At 37.5% G+C, this 22,463-nt stretch overlaps 1 protein-coding gene across 14 annotated transcripts in view; it reads left to right on the plus strand.

Moving 5' to 3' along the window:
* CACNA1C (calcium voltage-gated channel subunit alpha1 C) overlaps positions 1-22,463 on the plus strand; it is a 658,158-nt gene that overhangs the window by 569,763 nt on the left and 65,932 nt on the right. For 12 of the 14 annotated variants that reach the window (XM_078376325.1, XM_078376333.1, XM_078376335.1 and 9 more), the window contains one exon: positions 9,013-9,096. The exons of 1 other annotated variant lie outside the window; for it this stretch is intronic. In XM_078376325.1, coding sequence (XP_078232451.1) covers positions 9,013-9,096 — 84 coding nt within the window. Of the gene's footprint in view, positions 1-8,397; positions 8,482-9,012; positions 9,097-22,463 lie in introns of all 14 variants that reach the window. One more of the 14 variants, XM_078376337.1, reaches the window with a different exon arrangement.

Raw genomic sequence — 22,463 nt, forward strand, 5'->3', positions numbered from 1 at the left:
ATAATTAAAATTCAGTTTCATATTAATAGATGACAAGTTGGGGTGGGGAGAATGTATTACACAATTTTTCTTAGTGCCCAGAAAAAGCATCATTTTGTATTAGAGCAAATCTTGTGATCCTAGGGCAGCAATGGCAAACCTATGGCACGTGTGCCACAGCTGGCATGCAGCGCCCTCTCTGTGGGCACGCAAGCAATAAGTCGCTGGATCACTACCCCCAGCAGCCAAACCTGAGGAGGCGGCTGCAGCCACAGTGCTAGCTCCGCAATAGGTGGCAGGCCAGGATCCAAAGCAGCTGGCAGTGGTGGGCTGGCCAAGCTATAGGTAGTGACGGGGTTGGACATGACTGGAGGCAGATCTGGAGTCAGGCCTGGAGGCACCTTTGTTTCCAGGATTCCCACTTCTGCCACCACGTCCGCCACTCACCGCCCACTGGGTTGTTGTTTGGCGAGGGGTGTTGCAGTTTGGGCACTCGGGCTCAAAAAGGTTTGCCTCACTATCCTAGGGTCTTGCCCGGGGACAAGTAGCTCAAAGTATCCATCCTTGTAGCTTCTTGATGTTGTTACATTGCTTTGTAGTTTGGCCAGAGCTTTGTCAATAAAGCACATTTAGTTGCCCTTTTGCTTAGTTCATAACCAAGAAGTTCACATTTACAAATATCTTCCCTTATTTCCAAAAGCAAATAGGCATAACATTGATGATGAAGCAAAATGATTATCTCTTGCATTTCATTCTATATCTCCATAGGCTTCTAACATTATATCAGATCCCAAAAAGAGGACCTTAGTAACATTGAAAATTGACATAACCTTTTAAAATCTATTTTTACACAGATACATAATACTCCTTTAAAATACATATACACTTTATTCCAGTTTGTTGCAGAAGAAAATCCTTCATTGGTATGGTATAATTGTTCAAAATGGGCTCTTACAATCATAGAATCTTTGAGTTGGAAGGGACCTATAAAGTCATTGAGTCCAGGTAAAGGTTCCCCTTGACATTTTAGTCAGTCATGTTCGACTCTAGGAGGCGGTGCTCATCCCCGTTTCCAAGCCGTGGAGCCAGCGTTTGTCCATAGACAGTTTCCATTGTCACGTGGCCAGTGCAACGTAGATTCGGAACGCTGTTTGCCTTCCCATCAAGATGGTACCTATTTATCTACTCGCATTTACATGCTTTCGAACTGCTAGGTTGGCGAGGAGCTGGGACAAAGCGACGGGAGCTCACTCCATCATGTGGATTCGATCTTACAACTGCTGGTCTTCTGACCCTGCAGCACACAAAGGCTTCTGCGGTTTAGCCCACAACACCACCATGTCCTTCTATTGAGTCCAACCCTCTGCTAAATTCAGAAATCCAAATCAAAGTAAATCTAACAAATGGTTGTCCAGTTTTCTCTTCAATGCCTCCAGCATTGGAGCACTTGCCGCCTTCTACAGGTAATTGGTTCCATTGTCATACATCTTTAACAGTTAGAACCTTTTCCTGTTATTCTGCCAAAATCTGGCTTCCTGTAACTTGATCCCATCTTTATGTGTCCTGCACTTTGTAGTGATCAACAACAGTTTCTCCCCCTCCTCTGTATGACTACCTTTCAAATGTTTGAAATATACTATCCTATCTCCCTTTAGGCTTCTTTTCTCAAAGCTAAACATGCCCAGTTCTTTAAGCCTTTCCTCATACAGCTTGGCTTCCAGTCCCCTGATCATCCTTGTTGCCCTCTTCTGAACATGTATCAGTTTGTTTGGCATCGTTCTTAAAGTGCAGTGTCCAGAAGTGGACTTAGTACTCTAGATGAGGCCTAACCTGTGCCAAATAGAGAGGGACTAGTACTTTATGGGATTTGGAGACTATACCTCTGTTAATGCAGCCTAAAATATCATTGGCCTTTTTTACAGCCACATCACACTGTGGTCTCATACTGTATTCAGCTTGTGATCTACAACAATTCCAAGATCCTTCTCACTCACAGTACTACTGAGCCAAGTATATCCCATCTTATAATTCTGAATTGATTTTCCCTCAGATGTAGAACTTTGCAACTGATATATTTCATTCTATTGTTTTAAGCCCAGTGCTCAAACCTATCAGGATCATTCTGCGTTAAATACTACGGCAGTGGTATATTACAGAGTTTTTCCCCCACCATAACAACAACTGCTGGCAAAGTAACACAAGTGTGCTGGGTTTTGCCCAAAACAGAATGCTGTCAATTCTCCAGTGTTTACTGAATGAGCCAACTAGTGGATTCTGCATGCAATGCATGCCGTATTTTTCCGTGTATAAGACCATACTTTTGTCTAAACTTTTTAGACTAAAAATTGAGGGTCATCATATACACGGAAGTAAGCTGAGGAGAATACAAAAACAAGTGGAGGAGAAAGCAGGGATCAAATTGTTCCTGCAGGGCTTTGATTCCTGCTTTCCCCTCCATTTGCTAATCCTTAGCAAAAGGAAAGCAGGGATCAAAGCGCTGCAGGATCACTTTGATTCCTGCTTTCCCCTATGCTTGCTAAGTCCCATGGGGCTTAACAAAAGGAGGGGGGAAAGAATCAAAGCAATCTTGTGGCTGTATAAGGGGGAAAGGGGTCAAAGCGATCGTGCAGTTGCAGGATTGCTTTTATCCCTTTCCCCCTCCTTTTGCTAAGCCCCGTGGGGCTTAGCATAAAGGGAGAAAGCAGGGATCAAAGTGATCCTGGAGCACTTTGATCCCTTTCCCCCTACACTTGCTAAGCCCCACTTAGATTTCTTAATTTTGGATTAGAAAAGTGGGGGGCGTGTTATGCATGAGGTTTCGTCGTTGTTTAGTCCTGTCCGACTCTTTGTGACCCCATGGACCAGAGCATGCCAGGCCCTCCTATCTTCCACTGCCTCCCGGAGTTGTGTCAAATTCGTGTTGGTTGAGGTGTCTTATACATGGAGAAATACAGTATTCCTTTATTTAGGGAATGTATCTATTTAGGACGTTTTAGCAGAAAATATATAGGTGTGAAAAGTGAAGAAATTATGGCCCCATACTGCCTTTCTGAAGGCAGGACTTTGGCTGATTTCTGCCCTTTTTATATTGTGATACAAGAAACTGTACAGATGTAAGAGTTCTGTGCTGCTTTTCTGGTGGCATATTATTGGGATGGCCCTGAAACTCAAGTCCTAACATGTTTGGAATAAATGTTTCTTTTCCTGTGTATCCCATTGGATCTCAGTGCGGAGATGGAGTGCTTTGCACTTCAATATACTAATTACCTTCTCCTAAAGATTCTTCATATAATTCAGAAAGGCCTCTCTGTACAGAATTCAGGCAGCCTCCAATGGGTGACTTTCTCTGTTAACTAACATCACACTTTAAGCTCAGTTTCATCAGTAAGAAGAGTACTCTCCGAAGAATTTTTACTCCATTGTTGTTGAAACAAACTAAGGTTTCTTGTTAGCTGATTCTCAGCAAGCAAGGAAACAGATCCCATTGGGAGACACATTCTGAATGGGCAGAATGACCTGCTTTCCTTGCACAAATGAGATTCCACATCAGCCACCTACTGCATACTTATGATCAACACTTTCTTTAACTAATTGATGATGGGGTAATTCATTCAACTTTTATTGGGGAAAAAGTATTGTATCGTTACAGTGATACTAATATGTATTACACATACACACACACTACCCTCCTGTCCTCCTATTAATGATTTCAGAGTATTGTGTGCCTTAAATTCTCAACAGATTGCTGTGAATAATCACTTGGAGACTTTACCAGATAATTATACCTCTGGTATGAAAGCAAAAGCGCAGTCTTTGAATAGAACACTAAACTTCCCCGTTGCAAAAATAAACAGTGCCAGCAGTTAACTCTCAGTCCTCTCTTATTCTCCCAGGAGAAAAAGAAAGGACAATAAATTTTCTGGTGGGAAAGTTCATCCTCCGTTTAGATTAAAAATGGCTTCCATGATTAGCTTTTCTCTCTGTGAGACACATGTGTAACAGCAAATATCATATGGGATTAGAATGAAAATTATATATAGGGAGTCTAGTTCTTTTTCAGTTTGTGTTGCTGACAATTGATAGGAATTGTTCTTAAAACACATTCTTCAAGAAAGACTCATTATTTGAAGAAGGATTGCAAGTCAGATGAGGCACATAATTCGTACAGCATTTCTGAAACTTGAGAACATGCTATTTATTTGGCCTGTACTACAGAAACAGTATTCTTATTTCAGTTATTCATGTTATACTACAATTAATAGCAAGATTTGGAAATGCTTTTAAAATTATGAGTTTATATTTTTATATGAAATGTTTGATGGAAAGCTGGCTAAAATGGCAAGACTGTTTAAAAGATTCTTATTTATAATCAAAATAACACAAATGGAGTGATTTTGAATTCTTCCCACATTATTTATATTTCATGCATGTCACAAAAGCAACAAGCTGTGCAATGGCAGTGAACCACTGAAGATGGGGAGTGGGAAACACAGTACACACAGAGAACTATTGCTTGACTCCAGAGCTGGCATACTGTAACACTCGTATTAAAGGCCAGAAATCAATTGGAATCACTTTGGTGTAAACATAATCCCTAGGAGATTGTGGCTGTGAGAGAAGTGCCTTTTCTGCTATATAAACTATATTCTGCCCTGAGGTTCAAGCACACCTCAAATGAGCATCTCCACTTCCAGTAGCATTCATACAGCTCACATCTGTTCCTAGGTGCAATCTTACTTCTACTGATGGCAAAAATATCATTGTTTTTAATACAGCAGAATTTCATCTTTAGTGGATTCACAGTTTTAGCTGAGGATAGAATTCAGTACACTGTTGTTTTTAATGTGCACTTAAGGCTAACATTTGGTCCCAGTGATTGCTCTGCTAATTGCTAGGTTTGGTTGGTTTTCCTGGTTGACATTGAGAAGGAACTCTGGCTAGTGTCTTTAGGCCACGAAATATGCTATTTTCTAAAGCCCATGCAGTGTTGTTGGTGACATATCCTGTGGCTAAATATTAATCAAACAAAATGTCTTCCTGCATTCTATCTAGGATTCAGATAATTAAACAAACATGAGACGGTTAGGAACAGATTTCAGATGCAAACATTTGGAAAAGATGCCTCACCTTCTAATATCACACCAGAGGATGTGTGTTTTAAAATCCTAATTCATATCTGCATTTGCCTTTTTTAAGTACTGACAGTTATTTTTGTAGAGCAAAAGGAGCAAGTTCTCCCTTAACATCATTGTGTACTACCCTGATCCAGCATTAGTAATTAGATAAGCATATGCACATAATGGAGGAAGGAGAAATGACTTTCTGTGTGTGTACAGGGGAGTAGGGCATCCCATCCCCCTCTTTTCTGCTTGATGCAGATACTGCTCCTGGTCCTTTAGAAATAATCTGAGCAGTGAAATTAAAGACTGGATTACAAACAGATCCTGCTCAAGTAAAATTTACTCACACTACAGTAGTATCATCATCATCATCATTAAATTTGAGTTTGGGGAGGTGTGACAGCATGTTATTTAGTAGTTGACCATGACAAGCCCACTGAACTGCACATGGTACCTATTGTAGAAATGTGCAAAGTGTCAGGTTTATATTTAATGAAGGCTACACATTGGCCTACCAAGATAGGTACTCAATTAACCAACCTTGGAAGGATGAGAGATTGAGTCATCCTCAAGCCAGTTAACTTAGCCTAGGATCAAACTTAGGTCATGAGCAAAATATTCACTGCAGTTTAACCACTGCACCACAAGGCTCGTTTGTAGCAGTGCCATTTGTGGTTCTGGAAGCTTCTTATGGGTTATGTACAAAATGGAATAATACAAAAGTTACAGAACTGGTTTGTCAAGAATTTGTGGTGAAACACAAAAGTATATCCTATGAAAACAACCACTCTATGGCACCTCCTTCAAGACTATCAAAATTTAAATCCATATACAACCTGAGAGTCAAACTAGGTATAATATGCGGTCTCGTGGCATGCCATTATGAAGATCGTGGTGTTTTCTCTTTTTTAAACAAATGAGCGACACCAATGGGAATATTTCTTTCAATGGAAATGTGGTGCAGAGTTCTGATTGGACCATGTCAGGCGCAAAGGATGAAAGCACTTCTCACTGGTGGCTACTCTTTCATTTTCAAATCAACAACAGACACTGACTAAGATCCAATTAAGTAATTCTACTGGATCCCACTGCTTCTCCCAGAATTGGTGACACCCCATGCTCCAAATTCCCATGCACCACAAAAACTAGCTCAAAAGTGCTGGGAAATTATTTGATTCAATTTTTTGGTATTAGGAAGGGGGGGAAGAAAGTCTTAATTCTCTTAGCAATGGATGCTAGAGATCTGAAGTCACTGCATCTAATATGACCCTGAGAAACCTTTAATAGATGCTAGAAAGAATGACATGGAAGACAGATATGTTCATAATTTATGTCCTGCTAATGGTCACCTACTTCACCTGCCTTCACTGAATACACTATGATTGAATTGTCCCGTTTCTCATTTACCTTATAAATCTCCAAGCTATCATCTGTTCAGGGGTCATGAACGTATTCTTGCTAATCTATTTATACAGTACATCCAAAATATGTGGTATGTTACTCAAAATATTTGTACCTCTTAATCTGTAACTTTTCTCCTTCCCTGTAGTTTAAAGTTTTAATTACAGTTTTATTTCAGGTACGTCTGGTTCCTAGAGATGCTGGAGATCACCATGACACTAATTCTAATGTTTTACTCTCAGACCTGTAGGCTGGGTATTGATGGATATCTCCCAGTTCTAATTTCCTGTACTCTTTCTTCCTTTCCCAAAGCACTAGGCCCTTATCAATGAGATTAAAAACATTTGATATATGCTGTGCATGGAAATTTCCTTTGAGTTCTTCAGAAATTACTTTGCTTTCTTCTAACTCTACACTCTATTCTGTTTCCTCCAATAAAGCACTCTAACAACTACTCCAAATACGGATCAGACAGAATCAGTAGTATGAATCTATAAGGATTTTCAGTCCTGAGACCTTCAGCTGGTATACACTGGAGAGTTCAAAAATGAACTCTTTGTCAGTGTGTGGCCTAGCTGTGGGTTATAATTATTATCCTCTATAAGTTTCTTAAACCTGGTCTGTCTGTTGCCAGTAATGGAATCTACTGCTCTTCCCCTCCTCTGCTTTCTCCTTTCTGTAAACTTTCCTGGGAACTCAGCCTTAAATTTTACTCATGACCTGCTCTTCACTGCACTAAGAATAGAAAATACTGTGGCACTGGGTTTAGCCTCTTTGAAAACAGTCCACAGCTGAGAAACAGGGATTCAGACTGGTGTAAATGGATAAACAACCAGAGGGCGTGTGTCATTTTTTCATATTATAGTGTGAGAGTGATTTTTGAACAGGGCAAGGAGTGTTTTTTTTTGAGATATAAAATACAGAATATTTGCAAACAGTTCCCAATTTTTTTAAGGTGAAAAACCAAATTTCAGGACTCAAAAAGTTTCAGTCCAATTTACAATATGCCTTAATCCAATTTATCTACAATTTGTCACAAAGAGAGAAAACACTGCAATAACGAATAGTTAAGGTACATACTGCTCATTATGAAGCATAAAAAACCTAGTTGAAAAATAGCAATCCTTATTGTGGGAGGAGGGAAATGAACTTGAGGGACAGGACATTTGAAAGATTATTTTGTAGCAAGCCCATCTTTTTTACATCATTAGGTTCTTTATTTACTCTACACTGCTTTATTTCCAGCACTTCCCAGAGACAACCAATTTCTGTCAGTAGCGTACCATATCACAGAATAACATAGGACAGCATACTGTGATATGGTACAGAATACTGCCTCTTGTAATTAAGCATGAATTCAGTTCCCATCATTAGTCAGATAATCCTGGTTTCCAGTGTAGAGTTCCCTGACTGAAATACTACAGTCCAGGTTTTATATTCCATAATGGGTCCTTTTACAGCTAGATGGATATAGTTATGGGGATAATCTCTTTTTTTCTCTCCTGTTTGTTCTCCTACCCATTGAGTGCCTGAGCTGCCCAAATGTTAACCAAGAATGCACTCAGGCTAGTAATATTTAAAGAAAGAGTCAAAGAAGATACAGCAGAACATGAGGGAGTGGCGTCTTCCTAGCATTCATATTCAAGAACCATGCCATCCTATATTTGCATTTATACAAGATAGCCCTTATATAAACACCTTATCCCTTTAGTTTCAGTAGGATTGCTTGTTTGAGTAATGCCAATTTCTGTGGCTGAATGGCAAAACCTAGTCCAGTTTGCTCTTCTAAGGCCACTGGAAGGTAAAAGGGCAGTAATTCTAATGGCAAATTTGAACTGTTTTTGTCTGTCTAACATTCCTTTTTAATCCCCATCCTGCCTGCCCCTTCCTTATGTAGGGTTACTTTAGTGATCCTTGGAATGTTTTTGACTTCCTCATCGTAATTGGCAGCATTATAGACGTCATTCTCAGTGAAACTAATGTGAGTATTACTCTACCCTCCCTAGGATGCCACCAAATATCCCTTCTCTTCTTCCTCCTCTGTTTCCTCCTTTTTTTCTTTCTTTCTGCTTTGTGTTTTCTTCCCTCTAGTCATGCTTTTATTGAACTTGCCGTCGTCCTTCTCCCATGGGGGGAAAAAGGGGGAGTTGAAAGCCTCCTTTTTCACTCGTCACAGCTGTGGCTGGTGAAAGCACACAGAGCTTGTGCTTTTTCCCTCCAAAATATTCCAGACATGTTTGAGTGCGACATTCTAACTAACCAGGCTTTTGTTGATACCCTCCATCATGTTACAGAGGTATGAGCAACCAGTACTGTAGAGTGGTAAGAGACTCTTTAATATGCCCACGTAACCTCTTTCTTTTCTTATTTTTTTCTCTTCTCTCCCTCTTTCATGCTTTGTTTATTTATTTTGGTTTTTGTTTATTTTTATACGTATACTTTTTTTCTCTCTTTCTCTCTTCGTCTTTGTTTCTTTCTTTCTCTTTTTCCTTGGCTTCTCTGCCACATGCAGCACTATTTCTGTGATGCATGGAATACATTTGACGCCTTGATTGTTGTGGGTAGCATTGTTGATATAGCAATCACCGAGGTGAACGTAAGTAGCTGGCATCTGTCCATGAATGTGCCTGCTTTTAACATCCATTTGTCTCTTCCAGTTTTTTAATCTCTTCTTTGTTTTATTCTCTTCCCTTCTTTCTCCCTCCCTTTTTATTTATAGATCTTTTTAAAGGATTGAATTTTGGTTATTGTTCTAAATATTTTTGCTTTTGCTTGCTTCTTTAATGTCTGAAACAGTTTTGAGGACTTTCTGACTGTTGCACCATTTTCTTTCCTTCATAACCAGCCTGGCATGAACAAGACCTGTATAGTAGGAAAATAAGTAAAATCTATGTGAAGTGAATGCACGAAGAACAAGTTTTGTTCTAGGAAGTTGCAGAAGTAATCCATGCTTAGGATTTTGATATCCCAAACTTGTGTTAAACTTCCTAGGACAATGATAGACTTGCCACTTCACAGAGATCTGTTGGGCAACTCTTTCGAGGTGGAACAGTGGAAATGAAGTAGGAGAAATGCCAGGCCTCTACATTCCCAACTTTTTAAAATCAAACATAACCACGCAGAACTTCATATTTGTACCCGTGTTCAATGGTACAATTTATATATAATGTGTAATCTCATAATAAACATGAGTATATTACATTGAAGACAGACAAGTGTCTAATCTATAGAAACAAAGGTTCGGACTGAAGGCAAATACATGATACAAGACAAGTAAATAAAGAAATAAAATGTCACTTCTAGAACCTCGCCCGTACATTGTAATCCATCAGTCAGCTCTGCATATGCACCCCCTGTCCACCATGCTAATTGGGGAGTGATGATTTTTTTGGTCTTCCATCACACCCAAGCGAACATAGGTATACATACTTGTGGAACCCCTCATTAATTGTTACTACAGCATGCAACTCACCAGTATATGAAATGATTCCATATAGTACAATATGACACAAACAGATATGATTAGAAAGGCTTAACAGATGAAACAATATTTCAAAGCATTAAAGACTTTTAGACATACCTTCCAAATTTTCTCATAAACAGTTTGGAAAATTTTCAGGAATAAGAAGAAATATTTAGTAAATTTTCCTCACCTGGTCTTCATTCCAAATACTGATTTGGAAACAAGACTAGATCAACGAGATTCGTTGACCATATACTGTATTCCAGTTTCCATAGGTCAATCCAGCTGTTTATCACGAGAAGTCAAGTCAGGAATTACAGGCATGTTTTAATCTGTGTTCTCAGAATGTGCTGATATTGAAAAGTGGGTGAAGGTTGAGGTAAGGCAAAGCTTAATTCAAATTCAACAGTTGTTTGTACAGCTGAAAAAAAAAATGACCAGAGCTATTCTTCTCTGCAGAGAGCCTCCTAAATTGAATGAGTCACATTGATGATCGTTCCATGAGTCCCCTCTAAAGATCACCCTCCTACTATACAGAGCCTACAGAATTCTGCACATGTCTTTTTATTACCTGGCATGTTTGAATTTTCTCTTTTGAATCCTTGCTATTAATTCCTAACATTTGTTATTATGAAATGAATTGTTTTGATTTCCTTTTTTAAAACTTAATTTAATTTTTTATTTTTCCCTTTTTCTTTTCTTTTTTGCATAGTATCTGATGCACTGATAATTTAAATCAGTTAAGAATTGAGTTTGTTCTGAATTGTTTGAAATCCTATTGCACATACTCCTGTTAAATAAGAGAATGAATAGTCCTATATAGCAGTTTGTATCATCAAAATACTCTTGCTGCTTGTAGCATTTGGTATGAAACACTTCAGCACCACCCCCAGCAGACAGGCACTAGCAGGTGCATATATAAGTGAACGTTTTCCTCTATATTGGCTGTACAAAATGATGCAATTAAAAGCTGCATCTCCCCTCCACTCTCTACACTATATATTATTGCTTTTCTCATTATTTGTAGTTTGATCAAAAATCTGGCTTTCATGCCTGTATGCTGGATTGTACAGTACTGGACGTAGAAATATGATGGGTGGAAGGTTGAAGAAGGGACAGATTCTGTTTACACAGTACAGTATTCATTTTTAACTTTATTGCCAACATCAGACATCATGTGGAAATATCCTGCTCTGTACCAACTGGACAAATTAGCTTATGGTAAAACCCAGAAACTGCTGCACTAAGAACAAAAGATAGCACACAGATCTAAGAGTTTACTGTGTTGTGAAAGGTTATGGATGCAGGGAAATAGGAAAACGCAGTAAAGTTCACATATGACTTTCCCATATATATCCAATTTGACCGAGAAGCACATAATTACTGGAATAATAGAAGGCAAGAATAGATTACACAGATATGTTTTAGTCATGTGTGTGCGCGTGCATGTGCGCATGCGTGAGTGCGTGCATGCATGTGTTTGTGTGCACGCATGCGTGTTTGAAGGGGGAAAGGATGTGTGTCTGGATTTATTTTCTCAGTTAAAAAACAGAATAAACAGATTTGGGAAAATCAGAAACTCTCTATATTGGAAGAAGGAAATGCATGATACAATAATATTGAGCAAGAAGCTATATACACTGAGGCTAGCGGAAATGAAAGAAATAATTTTGAAAATAGCCTGCAAAGGAAGAATCTAAGAAGATCTGGTCCTGACATAAATGAGAGAACATACAACCTCATAAAGGGAGGAATAAATCGACTGGTGGTGTTTAAATCCTCTTGAAGCTTAGCTTATTTATCTCATATTTGCTTCAGTAATATACTTTGTTACTTCTCACACAGATGTCTGGCCACAGCAATCAATACTTGTGTCAGGTCTGTAGGGAATTATACTGAATTTATGGGATGCAGCACTGAATGTGAAGACGAAGCAAAATGAGAAATCCAACTTTCCAACCTGCTTCACAGTTGCAAGTTGTGTTCAAGTCCCTCCCTCTGATTCTTTATCAACTTACAGTGCTGACTGGAAATTCTTAAATCAACATTTTAATACAACCAAAAATTGAAACACTTCCAAACTAACTAAAGCATTCAAAATCTTAAATACTGTTTTAATTCCCAAAGAGTAAGGCAGTTGTGGTTCCCAAATTCCTGGCGAGTCTACAAAGAGACAGTGGAGATTTTGAGAGGTGTTCACAAGGGACACCACTGGTAGAAGTTTGCACACGGAATGTACTGTATAGCAGTGGTCCTCAACCTTGGGCCTCCAGATGTTCTTGGACTTCAACTCCTAGAAACCCTGCCCAGCAGAGGTGGTGGTGAAGGCTTCTGGGAGTTGTAGTCCAAGAACATCTGGAGGCCCAAGGTTGGGGAACACTGCTGTATAGTATGGAGAAGATTCTTCAAAACTATATACTGATGAGTGCAAAAAGAAAATGAAACAGAAATCTTGCTATCCATGGCTGGACAAATTAGCTTATGGTAAAACCCAGAAACTGCTGCACTATGAACAAAAGATAGCACACAGATTTATTCTCTATTGATGGTGAACCTATCTTGGCAAGAGTTTACTGTGTTATGAAAGGTTATGCAGGGAAATAGGAAAACTCAGTAAAGTGAATAATCTGAAGGGGCTAGCTGCTTTTATCTAAGCAACTAAGCTCCTCAGGTAAAGGATAGGTCTTAAATACAATATATTTTGGGTGCAAGGCCACCACTACTAGTAATGCCCAAAGAATTAATCTGTTCTGGTATAAAATGACTTTATGTGCACTTCCTGGACTAATAGCCAAGGAATTAACCTTTAGATTTTCCACTTCTGCATTGTTTTTCTGTACAATAATTCAGTCAATGAACAAAACTGCATATAACATTCATTTTGTAAGAGTGAATGTGCTTAGAGGGAAAAAATAAAGTAATAGTGTGCATTTTGTTTTAAAAAAATCCAGAAAAGCATATTTAAATATGTACTGAAATACCAGTTTTGAAGTGCTTTTAAAAAAAGATTAATGCAGAAGCAGTAACATACAGGCATATGAATGAAAATCTATGAAACTGGCATGAACCAAAACAGCCTGATCCATCTATCTCTACTTACAACTATTTCTACTATGAGGGAATGGTATTTGGCACTACGACTCCTGGGTCAAGCACAAATGAAGCATTAAAAGAAATGTACACTTTTTTAAAAAATTGCAGTTCAAAGAAATCCTATCCCAGAATTTCCTTATAAAAAGAGAAAGCTGTTAGTTACTGTAAAACCTTGGCAATTTCTGTCCTTTTTAACCACAGAAGGCTTTCAGGCTGCAGTATAAAACTTTGGTATAGAGTATCTACTAATGATGTGTATGAATGCTTTTGAAAATGTGTTTTTGAAATCACAGCTGCATGTGTTTTCAGCTGAATTTAGTGTGTATGTTTGAGATGAGTCAGTGTGTCATTGGTTGCGGGATGTGTATATGGTCTCAGTTCATTTCGATTTACTGTATATTGCAGAGTGTTTTCCAAGATAGTGAATCCATTTATCCAGTAGCACATTTCTCCACATATATGAGCGTAGGGCTATCTCTTAGGGCTTATGCACACATTAATGTTTATCACTTGGTTGCTATGCCAAGAGGTTAACTGCATTGTTTACCTCTAGATAGCAGCACAGTAGCTCTAAGCAATGTTCACAACTAGTTCACTAGAGATAGGGGAGAATAAATCAGGAGAGTTACAGTTTGCAAAGGCCATGTAGGTGATGTGTGCACAAGCCTTAAAAATGTCATTGGGTGGATGTATGCACCTAGATGTTTAAATTTATTGGCATGCCTCTCTGCTTGTCTTAGAGGTTAGGATGCATGTGTGTATGATTTGTGCATGTACATGTATGTTGGCATGCCTTTATGATTTTGTGCTTAGCAGTTTCAAGGTGTGAACACATGGGACCACTTCTAAGGTTACATTTACTTCATGCAGACCCCATAATTGGAAAATTCCATTCAAAATGCTATAGTGTCACAAGATTAAGTCCAGTACTGGTTACCATTTCCAAGGTGTAGATCTCTGATTCAGATATAGCAACTACTACAGGATGCACCATTTCAGTTGTATGTTTCATACTGTGATGGCACGTGTCTCCATCAATTGCTGGATGCATAAAACATTCAGTTTGAAGACATGGCATTGAATTTGTCATCAGAATTATATTAAAGTTTCTACTAAATTCAAATGTAAGGTAGCTTGTTTTCAAGCCAGCCTTGTGTTCCTGCTATGGGCTTGAGTATAGGATATAAATGTGTTTATTTAGATATAAGTCCTACTGAACACAGAGGGGCTTATTTCCAATGCAGAGTACATACGATTATAGTGCTAGATTCCATAGCAACTGTGGAACAACATTACCGTAGTTACACTCTCAAAGTTGAAACATTTCTTGACCATTTAGCCCTTAGCTTATTGGTTTTACTTTACCTTCTTGTATTTGGTTATATCAAACAATCCTTTAAGTTTAAAATCAACTAGAGCTTTGTTATACTTGCTGACTGCCTTTGAATGTTGATAACATTCATTAGACCTACATATAAAACAAAACAAAAACAAACGTTGATTCCAAACAAATTGTATTAAGGCCAATATATGTACTACAATACTGTACTGCCTCAGCCTTCAGATGTATCTCAAATGAAATCTGTAAAGAGCTCCAGCATTTCGTTTTATACGCCCACAAAACAAAAACCAGTAGTAATAGATACCTTTATTGGCATAATAAATACATACAAGCATACAAAGGGTACAGGGTACAGAAAAAAACCAGTAAAAAAACAGCTTATGCACAAATCCTGTATTCGTTATGATAGTCTTATGCAGCAATTTATGCACTCATAGGTAGGACAGTTGGTAAAATTAACCACATATGACTCGTGTCAAAAATATTCTTCTACAGAAAGCTAGATGTATACTTTAAGAAAATCACCTATAACATACCAACTCCCCATTCTGACACAATGAAATCTCTGCTTGCTAACAGTAATAGTTCTCTGTTTTTATGAATGATCGGAATATGTGAGGAAATGCTATAGAGAAAAATAACAAATTATTACTAGTTTATCTGTGGAAAATTTGAATGAAAGCCATTACATAACTGAAAACATGAATATGTTCCACTCCAGTCTCCCATACTCATAAAAAGAGATGGTCAAGTAAGGAATAAGATTCTTTGCCTCTATTCCTTTGTGAATAGCTATGCTCTTGTGTGAAAAATACAGGTGTAAATTACTTAGTCATGCTCAGTTTCAACTGAAGTAACTACAAAATGCACCTCCTTTTTAATGCAACCTCTGAGCAACAGCTATTACGGAATTTAAAAGATGGGACACTGAAATATGTTTTTTCAAAAAGGACGTGATCATGGGGTTCAGGACAACTTTCTATAATAATACATGCCGTACTTAATTGTGTTTGCATAAACAGCTCATGGCTTTCCAGTCATGTCAATAATTGTTTATTGCTTAAATAGTCCACACTTTTGATCGCAATATCCTGCGCCATCTTATTCAGGGATTTCGTCAAGGCCTTCCATGATGAAGATGGCACAGGATATTGCCACTGAAAGCTTGGACCACTTAAACAATAAACATGTGTTGACACAAGTGGAAATTTATGAGCTGTTTATGCAAAGTGTTCATCTTGAAAGACTGAAATCTCTAATTGATGGTATTTGTTTCTCTTAGCCCCTAACATTGCTCACAACACTGCTTGATAAAGTAGTGTATTCCTTCTCCTGGAGGACAGAACACAACAGGAATTGTGATTTTATGTGTGCTCTCAACCGTTATGAAATAGGAGAAGCAATCCTGCTTTTAAAATGCTAACATAATTTGCACACATGAATATCCCCATTCTCACATCCTAATTCAGTTGCTTAAAACCACCCTATATTCCTTTTCTTTAGCAAATCTTCCTCCTGTTACCCTTCTTTTTTTTTTTTTACCCCTGGAGGTTTTTTGTTTCATCTGAATCGTCATTTTTGCAAATGGTAGTATTAGAAAATTATATAATGCTGCTATTCATTAAATGCAACAGAAGCTATACATCAGGTGGCAAATAAAGGTCTTTACAGACCTGTTGTGGATTCTGTGCCCCATAGTTCCTTAACTCAGAGTATAATTTTGCTCTCTAACTTGTGTAAGGGTTCTTTTGTATTATTATGCATGGCTAGTCATACGTATTTGTCTACATGTTTCTGCATCTGTTAAGGACTTTGAAAGGGTATTTAACATGTATGGATGTTCATGAGCTCATCAGAGGAATGTTTAAGTTTTGAGCATCTGGGGACTAATCTCACACCTTTGTTCATGGTTTATCGTGGCACTGTTTGTATGTATGAGTGTGCCTGCATGCAGAGTGAAATAAAGGAAGGAACATGTTAAGGAACATCTTAAGTATTCAGTGAACCATTTGAAAGATTACCTTTAGAACCAGCCAGCAGCTTTTCTAGAAAGAAAGCATAATGAGGAAGTTATTGAGCTTATTATTTCCCTAAATAAAGTGCTAGAATTTTAAAAGAACAATATAGGAGAGGGATGTATGCAAGAACCCCCCAGATTTCTCCATCAGGTTCTGAACATGGCAACCCACACACTTCTTATACACAAGACTACCCAGTGCATTTCCTCAAGAAGAGTTTAGAAAATGTCACTGGCTTGGAGAAGCCAGGTTTCATTATGTGCTTTCAGAAAGTAGGGTTTGTTTTTCAAATGTTTAAGACCGTTTGAAGAATCACTTGATTTGGTGATTGTCTCTTGATGTTTTAATTTCATATACATGTCCTGATTGTTCTCACCTCTGGGAATACCAATTAGAACAAAATACACTTGGAAAAAGTAGTGTGTTACCCATGCCATACCATACAGGTACAGTTGCAGCTTCCCAAATAGTAATTCCTGCAATGGCAGAAGCTGAAATGTTTACTGTCTCAGACATAGTAATCAGCTCCTGGAAATTGTGTCCCTGAACATCCAAAGCAACACTTTGTCTTGAAAAGTGACCCTACAAACAATTGAGGTGCACTGCATAGACATTTTGGGATTTCAAGATTCTGAAGTTAAAAAAACCTTCACCTACTCCAGGCAAATGAAGCCATTTTTCCTCTGTTGGTCTTAAATAAAAGCTTATTTGTGTTAATAAAGTATAAACTGGTACTCCCACTTTTTAGAAAATCCATATTTTAACTCCAGTAGCCTTCATGCCTATTACATGAATACTGCACAAGTTCTTTTGAGTATTTCTATTTTTCTTTTAGCAGTGCTATCTTCCACTGTTTATCTAGCCAGGCCTATCTCTTTCCAGCTAATTTTCAACAGATGTTAGCGAAAGCATCTTGGAGTCTGGAGTATAACCCTGTGTATAAAAATAAACTACTTGAGACTCTGCTATATGAGATTCAAACTAAATCCTATTTGGCTGTAGGTTGTATTGCAGGCAGCGAGGTGAACTTCCATAAATATGGCTTTAACACTGAATTTCTAGATTCCAGTGCAGTTCAGAGTGGCTTGAAACTTTACTACGGCTGCAGTCCTTGACCTACCCACTTGACTGAACTAGAACATTTGTTACTAGTCCAGTATAAGAGGTTTGAGGAATGTGGCCTAAATAAATCCTGCCTTTGCAACAGAACAAAGATTGGTGGAAGGACGGCATGCATCTGAGCCTTGACATTTGTTTCAGATTCTGCATCCATTTCTCTTGCTGTATCCATCTGTTTTCTGTCACTCTCTGTCTTCTGAACTTTCCAGCCCTTTGCTATTCTGCTGATATTGGACACAAATCTTTGTTTTCCACATGCACGTATGTTCATTTTAAAATTGTAATGTTCTGTAGCCAAAAACTTGAAACAAGATAAAAAATTAAAAAGTAATTTTCAAAGACTGGCATGTGGGCAGTGAAGTCCTCCAATGTACAGCTAGCAATGGGCAGGAGAACCACAGCAGCTTTTGTTGACATCTCGTATTATCACACCATCAGTTTTACCATATTAGTGATTATGTATTTTTATGTGTATCTGTAATTGTGTTTTTGTGTATGCATGTTTTGAAATTATTTGGGGGTTTTTAATTGAGAGAATTGATTACTTGGGAATCTGTTCAATGTCATGGTTTCCCCTCTGAAAACCACCAAAGCTGTGTGTATTCCCTAAGCATAATGTCCAAATAAAAGGGCCGGTATTAGGTATATCATTCAACATCCCAAACATCTTGGTGCCTGTTTTGTTCACAGCACATTTCTATCCTTCAGTGACTTGCAGAGATGTAAAAAATGCCTAAAAAGAATATAAAAGTTTGCTGGGTGGGAATTACAATGTTCTAGGAATGAGGCTTCAGTTGGTACCCTGCATAACTATTTGCCTCATTGTTTACCTTTAAAATAGATGCACACTTGCTTCTTGCATAGTTTTTATTTTAGAATAGAACAGCAGGACCCCCATATCTGTTGGGGATTCATTCCAAGCCGCCCGTGGATACTGAAAACCGTGGATAATAACAAACACTATGTATATAGCATGGTAAAAGGGGGGAAACTGGAAAAAATTTCACATGCATTATCAGGCCAGTAGAGGGTGCAAAGATCATGTTATGTAGTGTTCACTAACAAGTATTCACAGCATGGTCTAGTGGCCAGTTCTGGTAATATATGTGAAAATAATTTTTTCTGGATTTCTTTTAATATTTTTAATAATTTCATACCATGGATAAGTGAATCAGTGGATACTGATCCCATGGATGAGGGGGTCCTACTATATTTAAAATTTTAGAAAAAAAGTAATGTCAGCAGTTCTTCATGTACAAACTCCCAAGTTTCCTGCTGAAGTATAACTATAGGTACAAGATTCTCTGGTACAGTTCATGGTATTTAACATTTCGTTTTCATTAATTGTAAGGCACAGATGTAATTTCTAAGTAGCATATCTGCGTATACAGTACTGAAAATAGTATGAAAGTTAAAAGTATTGTAACCTTTTGAAATCCATTATTTTAAATGAGTACAGGATAATTTCCCCCCTCTTGTTGCATTTCTGAAGAGAGGTAATTTGAGTTATTTTGTAATAAATGATGACTTTAGTTGGGGGGAAATTATAATAAAAAACATTTGTGCGCATTGGTATTTGAAGAACAGAAATAAAGGAAATATATGGGACTTTTCTCTTGTAGTAGATAGTAACAAAGATTAGGCCAAGACATCATTGCTTTGGAGCACTGACAGATTAACAGGATACTTAAAGTTTATTTATTTATTTATTTTTATTTATTTATTGCATTTATATGCCGCCCATCTAGACATAGTCTAGTTAAAAGTTTGTGAGCTGCAGCAATAATCCTCTCATTCAAATTAATTTCCAGGAGATTAGCCATCTTTTTTTGTGCAGCAGAAAAAAGTAATTTGGTGTCTTGTGGCCAGACTAACCGATTTTTATTTATTTATGTATTTATTTAATTTATATGCCGCCCACACTACCCAAAGGTCTCTGGGCGGCTGGTATAGAGATATAAGCTTTCATGGGCTGTAATTCATGAATAAAGCTCAAATTATAGCTCAAAAAAGCTAGACCATAATAAAAATTGTTAGATTGTGAGGTTCTACAAGACTCTTTTTATCAAAAAATTAATGAAAGTTTGTGCATGGTTCACAATTACAATATAAGATTTAGCATTTCAACTATAAAACTGCTTAGATTTCATGGGCAGTAGATGAAATTAGGTGTCACATGGAATCTTTTATTCTCTCCCTTTTTATTTTATTTTAATAAATTTTTGTTAAATTTCAGGCCTTATTTTTAAAAGAAAGCATTATCATTGTTATATGTATCTACACATTCTCAAGAACAGGATGTTTCTGCTCTGAATAACATCCTAGCTAGCCTTATCCCCTCCATCATTATTTTCTTTACTGTGGAATGTGACAGTCTGAAGAGAAATGCTTCTATACCAAGAGGTTCTCCACATTACTGGCACTTTAAATGTAAAGTGTTGAGCTGATGCAGCCCCTCTTCAAATATTTACTTCATCAGTACCTAAGGATAAGTTATAAATCCTTGCAGTTGTCTCCAAGCAAGTCATAATCAGATTGGGATACTCACAGATGGCACACCTGGATCTTTTTCAGAAATATGGGTGATCTCTTGTGATCATTGAAATGACAAGAAATTATACATAAGAAATAATGTGGCTAAAATGGGGATATAATCTAGGCATGCCCTCAAATTGCACAAGCATTTCTTGCTTGCTTTAAAATTTATGCTACAGTACTTAAAATCTGCTGAAGACATTGCAAGCTTGTGGCAGTCCCAGAGTTTTCCAATGAAATTGTTTGCATTGCTCCAATTTCAAGGTATATGTCAGATAAAATTATTACTGTTAGTTTACAACTCCAAATTAAACATTTTGTAGTCAAATGAAAGATCAAAAAAAGGAACTCCTCTGAGATAGCTTAACAATAGTATATAGTTCTGTTGCCCTCAAATATTTTGATGTGGTAAAACATCCCCTGTTCTGAAACTATTAAACTGATATTCCTGAGATGTTATTTAAGTTGATGAAGGCTGCAATCCCGTATGTGCTTACCTGTGAGAAAATCCCACTTCTAAAAAGATGGAGAACAGAAGTATTACGATGTAGTAAATTTAGAAAATGTATAGGTCAATTTTACTTGGATCTTCAAAACACTCCATGAACTCTACCATATGCTCACACAATCTGCAATCTTTCTTCATTCAGTCCCATTATCTTCTAAAAATCTAAAGATCTCATATGTAAACTAATAATATGGGAGACACTCTGAAGCACACCATAGACCAATGATCATAGAATTGAAAAAGAGTCCCAAACTCATCTTCTGAAATCATTCCTTTAAGAAGGAATGGAATCACCGTATCCAGATAGCAAAAACAAGTGTACATAACATTGCATCCCATATATCGTGTCATCATATACATGTTGTCTTTGAGGAAGTGTACAATTTTGTTGATAAATAAAGTAACTACCAAGTGAGGCAAAAGGGTAATTTATCCACCATAGTTTCTATTACCAAATTCATGGCACTGACCACAGAATAAGCATTGGAAATGTTCCTTAATACCTCATGCAATTCAAGGATGATCAGGGACATTTCTAACTATGACACTGTGACTTAACCAAGATGTTGATCAGCTAGAGTCAAAAGGGAGTAATGTTTCTGGTTAAAAAAAGAATAAAATAGTTCAACTAAATAAAGTACAGATACACTTTTGTGTACATCTGTGCCAAAATTTCAATGCTAGGAATTGTATAAAAAATCTTAAGACTTCAGATCAGTTTGTTTCACAAGTCATTTCACAGTTCTAATCTCCATTCAGTGAGTTTTTGAGCAAATAAGATCTTTTCAACTTGTTATAGATATAATGCAGTGTATCTATAAATATTGGCTGATAACATAGCTCAGACCTTTGTTTGTTAGAGAACTGTGAGCTCAGTTACATCTACTTGGCTTACTGCCTTTAGTCAGTGATCAGAATTATGAATATATTCTGAAAATTAAGAATCATATGTAAATATTAACCCCCTGTACTTCTGTAATTTCCCTCTGTAATTTAATTAAGAACAGAGCTCTCAACTATAGTGTCATTCTTTCCTAACCCAACTCACTGTGTAATAATGTGTGCAGTTGCATGGATGCACAGCTGAAAATATTCAACCTTCCATTATAATTATTTTAGCACTCAGAATAGTTAACATTATTCCCTATAAATATATGATATTGAAATAAAGATTGAATATCTGGAATGATGTTAATTAGTGCAAGTGCTTCTGGAACTTTCTAAAATACGTAAAAATTAACAGAATAGCTGACTTCAAGCCTCGTTGCATACATAACTACTTAACTTTTCTGAACATTAAAAATCGCCTAGAGTGTGCGAGCTACCGCTCTCCACAGGTTGTTGGACTGCAGTACTCTGCATTTTTCACGACTGGCTATACAGACTAAGGTAGATGAGAGCTACAGTCCAGCAGTGTTTACAGAAAGGATTTACCATATTTTTCGCTCCATAAGACGCACCTCTCCATAAGACGCACCAAATTTTTAGGAGAAGAAAACAGGGAAAAATAATCTGTTTTCTTTGCTCCATAAGACGCACAGACTTTCCACCCCCCTGTTTTGTGGGGGAAAGTGCGTCTTATAGAGCGAAAAATACGGTACATCCCAAATCCAGAGACTTTACCAACAACATGCATTTATATTTACAAAAGAATTTTGATGCAGGTCACAACAGTCCTTTTGTATCTTTCTCCTCTTGTTGCAGTCATTCTTACAGTATGTCATCTGAAGTCACTAGTTTCTTCTGACTGCAAAGCATGTAACGAGTAAAACCTGCATCAAAAAGTTTGGTGTTCCATCCAGCCAGTCATGCTTTACTTTATGCTTATCCCCACTCTGCCTTCTACTTCCTTTCTTTCTGTCTCATCTACATTGGTCAACATTCT

The sequence above is a fragment of the Pogona vitticeps genome, chromosome 5, assembly GCF_051106095.1.
Source record: "Pogona vitticeps strain Pit_001003342236 chromosome 5, PviZW2.1, whole genome shotgun sequence".
NCBI classification, from domain to species: domain Eukaryota; kingdom Metazoa; phylum Chordata; class Lepidosauria; order Squamata; family Agamidae; genus Pogona; species Pogona vitticeps.